Genomic DNA, 13,045 nt, shown 5'->3' on the forward strand with positions numbered 1-13,045 from the left:
CAGCGTTGGGCTCCCTGGCTAAGCGGCCCCAGAAGTCGCGCCTTCCACACTTGGCGCACGGAAGGGCTCGGGGGGCCTCGGTTTCCAACCCTGAAGCCACGACCAAGTCCATTACCAAGTGCGCCCTAGGGCGGGGGTGCGCCCGGGGCTGCCCCTAGCCCTTCGAGGGACGCCCAGCAGTCTTGCTCCCCGTCCCTTCTCGCTGCAGCCCCCGCCGAGGGCAGGGGCCGGGAGGTGACCCACACCTGGCCCTGGCCGCGGGGGAGGGGAGCGGCCGCCCGTGCGCCCTGCGTGCCCGGCGGGGGCGGGCTGCGGTGAGGGGGCGCAGGCTCGGGCTGAGGCTCCCCGGCCCGGCCCGGCCCGTGCGGCTCCGCACACCTGGCCGCCCCGCGAGGCTTCATTAGGCCGCGCCTGTGCCGCCCCGGCCGGCCTCGGCGGCGGGAGTCAAGAATGGAACCCACGGAGGACCCCTGCAAGGAACTGCGGGGTGAGCGCGCTCTGGCCAGACCCTGGGGTGGGGTTTGGGGGGGTTCACCGAGAGGGGGTTGCCTCTGGCCACCTCGCCAGCCATAGGTGACCTAAGAGCTTGGGAAGGCCGAGGGGCTGGAGCGGGGTGGGGTGGGAGGGAGGCCGACCTCGCTTCGTGCTCCGCTTTGGGGTTACCATCTCCCCATGGGGAGGAAAACGCTAGCTGGGAGTCCTGGGAGTCCCAGGGCCCCTGGGAGTCCAGGTTCTGCACAGTCGTCACCTTTCTTCCCAAGGTAATATGACTGCAAAAGACCTGCGTTTATTGAGCCCCCATAGAGGCCTGCTCACCCTCGTCCCAGCTTGAGACCGGCCCCCGACCCCATGCAAGTCCCGTCTAACATATCCTAGCAAACAACTTCATAAAGCACCTCAGCTCGTGACCTTCTATCTTTCTCTAACACGTTGTTAAAATGTCTTAAGGAATGACTTTCTCTCTCTTGCAATTTTCATTAAAATAGCAATAGCTCTTAGTCACTAGTTAGCATTTATTTACAGATATTCCCACTTACTTGGAAAAGGTAAAGTGGCTTCCAGAGCTGAGGGTTCTGTGGTTGGAAGTTGAGAGGTGAAGCTGGGGACAGTGTGTTGGGACCCTGAGAACTCTGCATAGCGAGTAGGAGAATGGAATATGTGCTCACCGTGCTGTGTGATCTTGGGCACATTACTGGACTTTCTAACCCTCATTTCTTCATTTGTTAAGAGATATTAATAGTGCCTTCCTCTCAGGGATGAAATGCGCACCGTACACATCTTTGGAAGGTGCTTAGCTCCTGATGAATCAATCTGCTCAAAGAAAGGAAGAGCAGCTTTAAGGATGAGTGATCGCGATTTTAGTTCTAGTTGGGTCGCTCTTTCCTTGCCTGTAAAAAGAGGGGAGGCCTTGGAGTGAAGGTTTTCACTTTGCAGGGACGGGGAGGGGGGGCATCCTTGGGGGCAAGACAGGTTGGCAGAGACAGAGTGAGTTCTGCAGAAGGTGGAGATGGCTGTTCCTGTTGTCTTTGTTGGTGTCCTCGCCTGGGCTTCTGGAGCCCATCATCTTGTCTTGTCCCTTTTCTGAGCAGTGACGTCTGTGTCTGCAGCAGGAACAGGGTCCAGGCACAGGAGAAGCAGAATCTCAATCATCTGTTTCTCTCTCTTCTCGTCAACCCTCTCCCCCAACATTTGTCCCTTAGAACACCTGAACAGATGCCTGTCCCTCAAACTCATACCCCTTGTGTCCGGGAAAAAAGAAACAGGGAAGTCACAGGGAGTGAGTCCCCCCAAATTCGTATTGCTCTACTTCTGTGAGCTAAGGTCCCCTTAGAGTTGCATATATTTGTTTACATTTTTCAAAACAGTTTGATTATCTAATTTGATCCTCCCCATAGTCAAGTTAGGGAGGTAAGTCTGGAATTATTACGTTTGGTAGGTGGGCAAATTAAGGCCTAAGATCCAACAATAAATCGGTTGCAGAGCAGGAAGCAGCATGTCCTCTTAGTCCGGGCTCTTCCTTCTACCTGGTGCTAAGGTCAGTGGGTGCTGGCTCCCCACAGGCCAGGACAGTGGAGGCAAGCCCCTGGCTGCTGGACCAGAGGAGGAGCTGCTGCAGGGTTCAGCCCCCCACGCTCTGCATGCCCCGAGTGAGGACCTGCCACTCTCTGGTGCTGTCTCAGGAGAAAAGAAGCTGCCAGAGGTCTCTGGAGAACTCACTGGGACCACTGCTGGGAGAGTGGGCCAGCCCCCCAGCACCAAGGCTCTGCACAAAGACAGAGCTCTAGCCCCACCCAGACCCCAGACCCAGGGGGAAAGTTGTTCCCTCCCAGTGAGAGAGGTGAGGGCAGGCAAAAGGCCCTATTCCCCAGCCCCCGGTAAGCAGAAAAAGCCTAATGCTGTGGACCTGGCCCCCACGTCATCTCCTGGTGTCTCTAACTCAGCCCGTGCCACACACAACCCAGTGCCTTGTGGGTCAGGCCGGGGGCCCTGCCACCTGGCCAACCTCCTGAGTACATTGAACCAGAACAGCCAAAACACAGACCAGAAAAAGGGGCCCCCAGAAATGACCTGCCAAGTTCGGAAAAAGACTCGAACACTCTACCGCTCAGGTAAGTCCCTAAAGGTGCGGGGGAACTGAAGAGACCAGGTGTCATCCTGGGAAAGGTGGGGCTGTGCAAAGAATGTAGCTCCAGGAGACCAGAATGGTGTGATTAGTTCATATGTCACTTGGTCATGGGTTTTCTCTTGGCTGTGACAGTGCCACCACCTCTGACCCTCAGAAAGTGAGGTTGGGTCCAGGGTCGATGGGTGAGGAAGGTAAAAGGCCACACAGATCTCTGCCACAACATCTGAGAGAGGGAAGGCCCGGCCCATCGGTGAGCTTAGTTGTAAGGCTCTGGGAAGGCCTGTGGGTTGGGGACAGTGGTTCCATCTGCTGGAGATACCTGGTGGGCATCTCTCTGTGTCCTTTCCTGCCACATCACGGGTGTTCGTCCTCCTCATGTGAGTTTCTTCTTGCAGACCAGCTGGAGGAGCTGGAGAAGATCTTCCAAGAGGACCACTATCCTGACAGCGATAAGCGCCGGGAGATCGCCCAGATGGTGGGGGTCACCCCGCAACGCATCATGGTAAAGGGGCTGGCTGACCGGTCACTGGGGGTGGAGAACCTAGCGATGGGACCTGCATAGGAGCGGACGTTAGGTCTCGGGTGTGGCCGTGCTCCCGCCTGATTCCACAGTGCTGATTCCCTCCGGCTATGGGGAGAGGAAGGCGCTGCAGAGACCTTAGAAAAGCAGCCTGGCGGAGGGGCGACTGAAGCACAGCAGCGAAGCGACCTCCTAAAGTCATGTAGCTCATCGTGTGACAGTCAGGACCTCAGTCAGCCTTAGTCTCTACCCCCTTTCGCAAGTTCAAGTGCCTTTCTTCTATAGGTGTGGTTCCAGAATCGCCGGGCAAAGTGGCGAAAACTGGAGAAACTGAATGGGAAAGAAACCAAGGACGATCCGGAAGCTCCTGCCCCTGCTCCTGCCTCTGTCCCTGCTCCTGCCTCTGTCCCTGCCAGAAGTCAGTGCAGGTAAGAATTTCCCCTCTTCCTGGATCATCCCTGCACATACAAAGTGGGGTGCAAGCTGGGATCCTGGGGTGCAGAAGGAGAGGGTGTTGGAAGGCTGGGTATGAGTCCTAGGGTTGTTGGCTAATATTTAGAAGAATTTTGGTTGGGGCAGAGTCGGAAAGTTCCTATAGGAGGCAGAGTTTGAGAATCTGGTGTCCCTTTTCCTGCACGAGGCTCCTGTGTAAACGCAGAGACCCGCAGAGCTACATTCTTCACTCTCTCTTCAGCTCTACGGCTGAGCTCCCACCCCCTGTGCTCATGGACCCCGAGCCTGATACTTTTCCTCAGGAGCCCCCTCCGGATACTTTTCCAGGTGAGCTCCCACCTTCAGAGGGTTAGCTAGGAGGAAATGGTAGCTAGTGAAGATGGGGGGTCCTTGCTTGATAGAGGTGGGAGTGGGCCAGAGCTCTCCAGTGGGGCCCACAGGGGGGACCTGGATGCCGCTTGTCCTAACACTCAGCAATCCCGAACCTGTGTCCCCTTTTTCTTACCTCTATAGCCCCTCTTTGCCTTCTGTCCCTAGAGCCTCCCATGCTGCTGACATCTGACCAGACTCTGGCGCCAACCCAACAGAGTGAGGGGGCTCAGAGGGTGGCGGGAACCCCTCCACTCTTCAGCCCCCCACCTGTTCGAAGGGCCAACCTTCCTTTTCCCCTCGGCCCTGTCCACACCCCCCAACTGATGCCTCTGGTGATGGATGCTCCCAGCAGTGACAGCAGCCACAAGAATGGCCTCTGTGGGTCCTGGGGGACAAGGTAAGGAACGTCAGGAGAGGGGTCACTTGAGTTACCTTGAGAGGGGTATAGAGGGAGAGACCATAGATAGACCCTGGGAGGGAAAAGGCTTAACCGAGAGGAGCAAGGCGTGGTATATGTGATGGGGGTTAAAGAAAGTGGATTTGGGTGGGACAGTCTAAGATGTTGCAGTGACAGAGCAGAGATGGGTGAGAAGTGAGCCGGAGGCGGCGGCGGCAGCAGTGGTCTTGCAAGTCTGGGGGCGCCTTGGAGGTGGGGAGAGGTGCGGAGAGGAAGGGCCTTACCTGCGTGTGGTGGGAATGGGGGAGCAGCCCAGCACCTCACTAAGTACTCCTCTGTCCCCCACAGCATCACCCCCCAACCCACCTGCTCATATCTGGAAGAGCTGGCACCTCAGGATTACCAACAAAGCAGCCAGCTGGGGCCACTGCAGTTCCCCCAGGCCCCGCAGACCCAGTTTTCTTACCCGCAGCCCTCGCCCTTTCCCACGCCCAGTTCGCTGACACTCCCTCCACTGGAAGACTCGCTTTTCTCCTTTCCCTGCAGCCCCCGTGGGGGCATGTCACAGGGCTATTGCCCAGGCCCGTCCTCAGGGCAGATCCTGCTGCAGACGCCTGCTGGGAATATGGGTGAGTTGGGGCTGGAAGGCAGGGCCCCCTTGTGATAGAGGCAGGTGAGAAGGGACAGAAAGCCACGTTATCTGGGGAAGAGACTGAGGCAGGGCCTTTTGCTAGCCCCTACTTCTCTTTATTAAGCTCTTCTTAAGTCACATGGAGGCTTCAGATCAGTGAGAATCGGCCCAAGAGCTCTGGAGTTTGGCATTAGGACCCAGCTCAGCCGGTTACTAGCTCTCCTGAGTCTCAGTGTCCTGGACTCTGAAATGGGAATAATAGTTCCATACCATAGAGGGATTCGGTAAGGATCAGAAATAGTCTGAATGAAAATACACGGCACAGAGTAGATGGCAGCTGATACTAGTGTTCTGCTGGGCCACTTGGACCTCTGAAGTCTTGAAAGCATCCATCTTACCAAGTCTAAATTCTAGCAGGAGAGGAAAGAGGTGTCCAGGGGCTTCCCGGTCTCCTTGCTGCGTGCGGGAGACAGCACTTGTCCTGACGCATGGTCCCCTTTGTGTCAGAGGACCTCCAGTCCAAGAGCATGTCTGGCCCTGGGGGGGGAGCCTGGTGCTAGTGTTTCATACAGACTCGTGCTGGGGTCCTAAGCTGCATTTCAATGGAGGAGGAAAGGGGATGCAGTTACAGACACATTGAATGATGACTGATATTTAGTCCTGTGCAATAATTCCTATACTCTTTGACCCCACAGGTACAGTCCCCTGGAGTGACCCCTATTTGGCGGAACTGCCCTTCCCTGGTCTGTTCTTCCCACAAGCTCTGGGGCACCCCCCGGGAGGAGATGGCTGCTTCCCCGATCTATTTCCAGCTCCCTGTGCTCAGACTATGAGCAGGCAGGCTTCACCAGGCCTCGCCCAGCTGCCTGAAGGGGCCAGACCAGGAACTGGGCCTTTATTCCTCAAGGCACAGGAGGAGCAGCCTGGCACTTCCCTGAAGCAGCCCTCAGCCCTGGAGGAGGTCAGAGAGGAAGACAACAGCAGCCACGGCCCCTAGCTGGGGGTCTGCAGAGGGGGGAGAGGCTTCTCAGTGGGACTGCCCTTTTCCCCACGCCTGTGTATGGGGTCCTGAAAAAAGAGGCTGGCCCGTGTTACTTTTGGATGTTCTGTCAGTTTATGCTGTTTCCTTTCCTTGCTAGGCAAATGAGCCAGAGTGTCCGCAGAAAGCAGTAAAGTAGTAAACCCTTGGGTTTTTCTCTGGGCTTGTGTTTCCTCATTTGTGCTAATTCAGAGCCCCGTTTCCTTTGTTTCCTTCCACTCAGCGGACTATCTGTTGGACGTAATCCTCAGGTGAGGTCTCCTCTGGGCATGATCGCATGGAACCTGCATCTTCCCTAGCCACTGGCTCATCTCTCCCACTAAAGAAAAAGTTGTACATCTTGGGCTTTTCCTTCAGTCCTGCCATTAAGTCATGTCTATTTACAACCCTAGGACTGAACCTGAGCAAATCTGAATCTGGGCCTGTCTTTGGAATTTGGGCCCTGTAGGGATAGGATCACAAGTAAGCCTGAGGATATTTGAGGTCAAGTCTCTAGAGTTATAAACTATGATTTATTTCCCAAATGCTCTTTATTTTGAGGGGAGTGCCCAGAAGCAGATAGTAAGTAGACAGTTCTCTCCTGCACAAGAGTGATGCCACTGCATCCCCAGTCTCTGAGCAGAGACCTCACTGGGCCGGGATAAAGGCTCCAGGATCTTTTCTGTCTCCTCCACCCAGCTTGCAGAGACATCAAAGTCACTTTGCCAGGCACCTTAAGAGATCACCTAAAATGATCACTAACCCTTTCTTACTTACCTCTTAGCCATGGACTGCAGTCTTACCTACTCCATTGATTTACAGTTACCCTTTGAAGTTGGGTGCTAATCTAGGGAGCTGTGGTGGTGGGTGGAGTTGGGGGAAGAGGAAGAAAAGAGAGACAGTTTAGCAAAGATCGAGAATGCCTCCTTGGCGTCTGAACAATCGGTCAGAAGCTCGGGAAGGAGGGGACTGCAGTGAGGATATGCCCCTGAGCTGCTCCCCCCTGTCCTTTGCGCAGAGTGGCAGGGCACCCACGTGGAACTTGCATAGCTTCCTTCCGTTCTCTGGCAGTGAGCCAGATTAGGCAAATGACAAATTAGGCAACGAAGGAGGAAACATCCATTAGACCCTATTTGTTCCCTGCTTGAGATCCTGCTTTATTGTAGAAAGGGCTAAAGAGAGTGTGAGAAGGAGGGTGAACAGCCCATTTGTATACAAAGGGGAGGTGGGGGGGGGGTGTCCTGGAGACGCGTCTGAGAGGACCAGACAGATGAGGGAAGAGGCTGTAAGAGAAGTAACAAATCATCAACTGGGAGACGGAAGCAGAAAAGAGCCCTAGAGTAAAATCCTTCCCGAAATGCTTTTTAACAGAAGTCAGGCACAGGTCTGGAGCTGGGGGAAGAGACCCAAGGGTAAAAAGAACAGGTCGAGGGGAATGAAAGAAGTGGGGAGGCATCTGCAGAGGCCATGCAAGCGGGAAGCGGAATGTAAAGGAAGCTGAGAGCTGACTGGACAGGAGCATGAATAAGGATAGGGGAAAAGTCAGATCGTTCTAAAGATCAATATTCTAACACAAAGAAGAGCAGTGCTGGGGATTAGAGAGATGGGATGGAATGAATAGTCAGGATGCGTGTGGAGGGAGAAATCAAGAGGAAACCAGAGGCTGGCTTGGCTTGCATGTCATAGGGCAGTTAATAAAACAAATGCAAAGGTGACGGAAGAGTATGAGTGCCAGCTGAGGGCCTGTGGATGCAAGGGACAAGGGGGTGTTTGGGAAAGAGGCAGAGAGAAGATGAAAAGGAATTTGGGGGACGGCGGGTGAGAGCATCAGGATCAAAAAGAAACTCCAAGGAACTAAATGAAGGTGAACAAGACAGGCCGGGGGAAGACAGGCTCACAGGAAGGCCATAAGGGGACGGGGAAAGACCAGTGGCCATAGGAAGGCAGGCGGCCACTCTCAAGTCTACACGTCGTGGGAGGCAAAGGTTCATCTGACCCAGGGGACAATTACGTGGATCTGCAACTGAGGCGGGGATTGCTACGGTGGTAGCAGATGGGAGTGTTCCACCGGGATGGCATGGATGTTTCTAATAGGGAAAATAGAGCAGGCACAGACAATCTGAATGACATCATCTGGAGAAGACAGTGGTATTTTAAGAAGGGGCTAAAGAAATATTCCACTGCAAGTTGAGTGATGGGAAGAGACATACACATGAGAAAGTGCTGGCTGTTAAGCAACTAGACTAAAAATATTCTGAAACCAGGACTGTGGTGTTGGTTTACTTCAGTGTCAGCTCTATAATGGTCTGGAGGTGGGGTGGAGAGACTGCAGTAATTTAGTTATTTTAAAATTTTTATTTACAGCTGCCATTTCCCTGGGATCAAGCTACTATCTAATTAACAACTTGATACATGGAAATTGTATAGGAAAGTATCTGACATACAGAAAGCACATGATAAATGTTAAACCCATTCCTCTTTTCCTTCCCAGTGTTTTTGGGCTATGATTTGACCTCACTATTTGGGGCTATATGTAGCACCCCACATCTGGTGGCCCTATGGTACCCTAATAGTTAGGATTTGAGGGTTGCTGATACAAATCACTTCACTGTGCATTTGGTGTGGGGCAGAGGGACGGTGTCTTTCTGGAACTCCAGGTGCCATGACTATTGAACAATATACAATAATTTTTTTTTAAAACTTGTATTATAAGGAATTATTAACTTACATCCATCATAATAGTTCTAGGATCATACTCCATAAGAAATAAAAAGGAAAAATATCTGGAAATTGAAGAGAAACTTCTTAGTTACACAAATCCTTGTGTTCATATATCTACGTAGGGTTTTACAGGTTTTACAGACCAACAGTGTTGAGGAGTTTTAGTGTTATGTCATCTCCTATTGCCACTCAAGGATTCCAGTAACCAGGATTCAGTATCTTTAACCTAGGGATTGGATGTATATATTGAAATACTGAATATCTTGTGTTTTGATACATAACTGAGTCTTTTGAAGCACACATTTCACGTATCTCTTTGTTTTTACATTCTGTCTCATGCCACCCATGAAATGGGCAGCCTAAAAACAGACATAAGGGAGAAGATGGGAGACTGCAACTGTTCTTTCCACAATATTTGGTTGTTTTCAAAGCCCTGCAGAAAGGGTAGATATTTTCTCCTCCAGGTTGTAATTTTGGCTCCTGCCACTCAAGGATTTTCTATACAGCAGCTCTGTATAGAAAAATTACAGCATCTAAAACTAAGAATTGAAGGGTGATCAACTTCAAGATCTGCCCTTACATGCAACTCTTAGATAAAAAGTGTGAGACAATCTAATAGTGACTAAAAATAAAATGAGTTAATTGAGATTTAAAAATTAATGATAGAGTAAATGAAGAGAAAATGGTGGAGACTTCTTAGAAGCATAGAAACCTAGAGGTAGAAGAGAACCTTACAGGCTGTCAAGTCCAAGCCCCTGACATACATGAGTCTCCTCTACCCTACCGTCCATGGAGCCTTATTCAGTCTCGATTTTCCACTGGGGGGCTGAGGGTGGGGCTAACTCCCTTACACAAGAGCCTATAGAATTTTTGAACAGCTTTAATGTAAAGTTCTTCCTTCTACTTTGCAGCAAGTTCATGTTCTTGGTTCAAAACTTATTGTCCACTATGACCTCTAGGTCATTTTAACAGAAGCTGTTCTAAAGCTGGTTCACTCTCATTTTGTCCTTGGAGAATTGACATTTCAAATATAAATATACGAAGATTTATGTTGCCTGTTCAGTTTCATTTTAATTTTAGCTCATTATTTAGCTTAAGATGGTCTGGAGTTCTTAGGTAACATTAGCCATTTTTGCAATTTTGTTCTATCTGCAAATTTGATCAGTATGTTTTGTATATTTTATAATCCAATCATTGATAAATTAGTGAACAGGACATTTTGGCATTCCTCCTTGAAAATACTCCATTTGTGGGCACTTATTTGAGTAGAGAGTTAAGCTAGCTACAAATCCTCTTTAATTGTACTATCATCCTTTGCTATCTACCACAAGGATTTGGGGTAAAAAAAACTGCTGTATGACTCAATAAAATGAAAATGTATTCTCTGTATAGCCCTCTGCCAATTTAACATTCTTGTAAACCTAACCACACAACAAATTAGATTAGTTTGGTGTGGCTTAATTTTAGAGAACACCTTTTATCTTTTATGGTTATTTTTCTATCAAAATGTTCATAAATCAACTTTCAATAATCTTATAAAAGTCCATAAGAATTTTACATTAAACTTATTCTCCTTTAGTTTCTATAAATCATCTCTGAAAATTAGGGTATTTGCCTCTATTACGTCTTAGAGACCCTCTCCTGTTCTGCACTAGAAAACTTATAGAATTATTATTATTTTCTTTTCCTTTTTTTTTTTTTTGTGACCAGTAAGGGGATCGTAACCCTTGGCTTGATGTCGTCTGCACTGCGCGCCGCCGGCCATCCCTATTAGGATCTGAACCCGTGGCCTTGGCGCTCCCAGCACCGCACTCTCCCGAGTGAGCCACGGGGCTGGCCTGTCTTGTAGAATTATTTAAACCAGCTATAAGACTTCTGTTTGGGTTTTAAGTCCATCTAATGTTTTTTTGTCTGAGCCTTTTAATTTCTAGAATATTTTCCTTTCTTTGAGAAGACAGTCTGAAATAAGAATCAAGTGTTTCTGCTTTCTGTGTATCATATGTTGACATTATATATAATGTCTGCCTCCTGGAGCACTTTTATCTTTTTTTTTAAGAAAATGTAATTTTATTAATATTTTTTACATTCTAGGATGTTGTTGCAGAGCAGTTGGGAGAAAGTGGGAGAGGGAAAGGGGAAGGAAATGGGATGGAAGAAGGAGGAAGGAGGAGGGGAGGGGTTGAGGCCTGTAGCAGTCCCCACATTCCCACAGGGTAGACAGGAGGGCTTCCAGCAGTGGCTTGGTCATTGCCAGTCTGGGTGCAGATGTCGGGGGAAGGGGGTGGCAAAAGCCCTGGCCCCCCACCGTCCCAGCTTGGGAACCCAGGGCCCTTCTTGCTGCAGCTTAGTGTTTGTCACTGGACTGGCTTCAGATGTTGGAAGGGCATGGCAGATGCCCTCGGCTCGGGAGAGTCTGGGGCACTTCCTGCGGCAGCTCAGTGGTCACCACTGGGCTGTCTGTGGTTGTTAGGGCATGGCCGAGGTCCGAGGTCCCCTGCCGCCCTGGCTCTGGAGGCCCGGGGCACTACCTGTGGTGGCTCAGTGGTCGCCCTGGGGTGGCTGTGGGTGTCAGACGGGCATGGCCAAAGCCTAAGGCTCTCCTGCCCCAGGTCAGGAGAGCCCAGGGTGCTTCCTGCGGTGGCTCAGTGGTTGCTGCTGGGCTGGCTGCGTGTGTTGGGGGGATGTGACCAAGGCCCTTCTCCCCCATCCTTGGGACTGGTTGCAGGTGTTGGGGGTGCATTGCTGAGGCCCCCAGTCCTCCCCCCTTTCTGGCTTGGTAGCCCAGGAGACTTCTGGTCCTTCTAGGTGTTACAGGTGTTCTTTGGTGAAATGAGACCTTTACTAGTTAATATGAAACCTTGTCTCTGGTTGCAGGTACTTTGTTTTTTCTTTCATTTCTCTGTTGGATTATTTGCTGTTCCCACCATTTAAACTCTGCTCTGGAACTAACTTGTTGTCCTTTCCTTATTTCTAAAATGGGGGACCTTCATGTGGGGACCAGTACTTGAGCTCTGTGGTTGGCCTAAATTGCTGTTTTGTTGCTGATTCTCTAGGGAAAGCTTTTTGTGCAGCTCAGGTTTTAATGTTTGACTTTATAGGTACTTCTGGCTCTTGAGAGATCTGGTGTACCTGGGTTGTATAGAAACTCTGGTCTGGGCCTGAATCTTTTCATCAAACCACACCCCATGCAATTCTACATTCCTGACCAGTCTCCTCTGAGTGGTCCTTTACCGATTGGGGTGCAGATCAGCTGTCCTTGCCGTGCCCCAGTGTTCTCCCTGTGGGCCTGTCTCCCTTACTGCCCATGCTGCAAACGTTTCCCATGGGACAGGCCGTGCTCTGGTCCCTTGTGATGACTCATTGGGCTCTGAGTGGCTCCTTTTTTTCAGTTTTTGTGACTCCTTGCTCCTGGATGAATCCACGGGAACCCTATTAGTGGTCTTGCTGTCCTGGGGACCACCAAGGCCCTCTTCTCCCCTGCTGCCTCCAAGCAACTCCATCTGAAGGGCACAGCTGCAGCTTATGCTGGCTCCTGCTCCATGTGCTCAGCAGCTCCAGCCTGGATGCAGCTGGGGCTCAAAATGGTCAGAGCAGTTTTTTCTTCCTCTCATCATGGATTCTCCCATCTTCATTCATGAACTCTGTCAGTCTCTCCTCCTCTTCCCCTGAGCTCTAGTGGCCCCAGCTTGGCTGTCATTGCTGTTTTATAGTTGTAAATTGGTTGATCTGTGGGAGTAAGTGACGCTGGGGACAGTCTATTCAGCCATCTTGACCAGAAGCCCCACACTTTCATCTTTTCCCTGTTCTTCCTGTCCCAAGTTTGGCTTTATTGTGATCATTGCTAGTGCTATTGTTAGTACTGGTCTTTAGCATGTTTTGCAACAAGGACTTTGTTCCAGCCTTCACACTTTAAGATACTATCCTTGGAATTCCAGTGTGTGACTCCTTTTAACTTTTACAGCCCTTTCAAAAACTGGGCTTGCCTGTGTAGTCACATTGTTACCTTTTGGGTGACTTCCTTAGTTGCTTGTTGCAGTTATCTGTGATTATATCTGTAGAATTTCATTTTTGATAGTTCTCCATCCCTCTGAGCCATCCTCCTTTGGAGGATCTTGCGCTTCTTACAGGCAGCTCTAGCTTTTGCTTTGGTTTTACGTGGAGAGAGGGAGAAAAGTTTCTGCATGCTGCAGAGCCGTGGTCCAGCCACTCCTTCACTCAGATCACAGGACAAACACGTCTCAGCCTTGCTCATGCCTCACCTTCCTCCCACCATCCTCTTGCTGTCCAGAGGTGTAACCTCTGGACTT

At 50.7% G+C, this 13,045-nt stretch overlaps 1 protein-coding gene across 1 annotated transcript; it reads left to right on the forward strand.

Moving 5' to 3' along the window:
- Positions 1-450: 450 nt before the first annotated feature.
- NOBOX (NOBOX oogenesis homeobox) lies at positions 451-5,996 on the forward strand. Its single transcript, XM_063100986.1, has 8 exons — positions 451-487; positions 2,061-2,609; positions 3,022-3,158; positions 3,432-3,574; positions 3,841-3,926; positions 4,137-4,368; positions 4,717-4,997; positions 5,695-5,996. Exons 1-8 carry the CDS (start codon positions 451-453, stop codon positions 5,994-5,996), a joined length of 1,767 nt encoding a protein of 588 aa, XP_062957056.1.
- The last annotated feature ends 7,049 nt before the right edge of the window (positions 5,997-13,045 follow it).

This window comes from Cynocephalus volans, chromosome 6 (assembly GCF_027409185.1).
Source record: "Cynocephalus volans isolate mCynVol1 chromosome 6, mCynVol1.pri, whole genome shotgun sequence".
Lineage (NCBI taxonomy): Eukaryota > Metazoa > Chordata > Mammalia > Dermoptera > Cynocephalidae > Cynocephalus > Cynocephalus volans.

Excerpts from the sequence above, each read along its gene's own strand:
- NOBOX (XM_063100986.1), top strand. The coding sequence starts at position 451 with ATGGAACCCACGGAGGACCCCTGCAAGGAACTGCGGG. Across the intron at positions 488-2,060 it reads CCCCTGCAAGGAACTGCGGG|GCCAGGACAGTGGAGGCAAG; the intron begins GTGAGCGCGCTC and ends GGCTCCCCACAG. Across the intron at positions 3,927-4,136 it reads CCCTCCGGATACTTTTCCAG|AGCCTCCCATGCTGCTGACA; the intron begins GTGAGCTCCCAC and ends TTCTGTCCCTAG.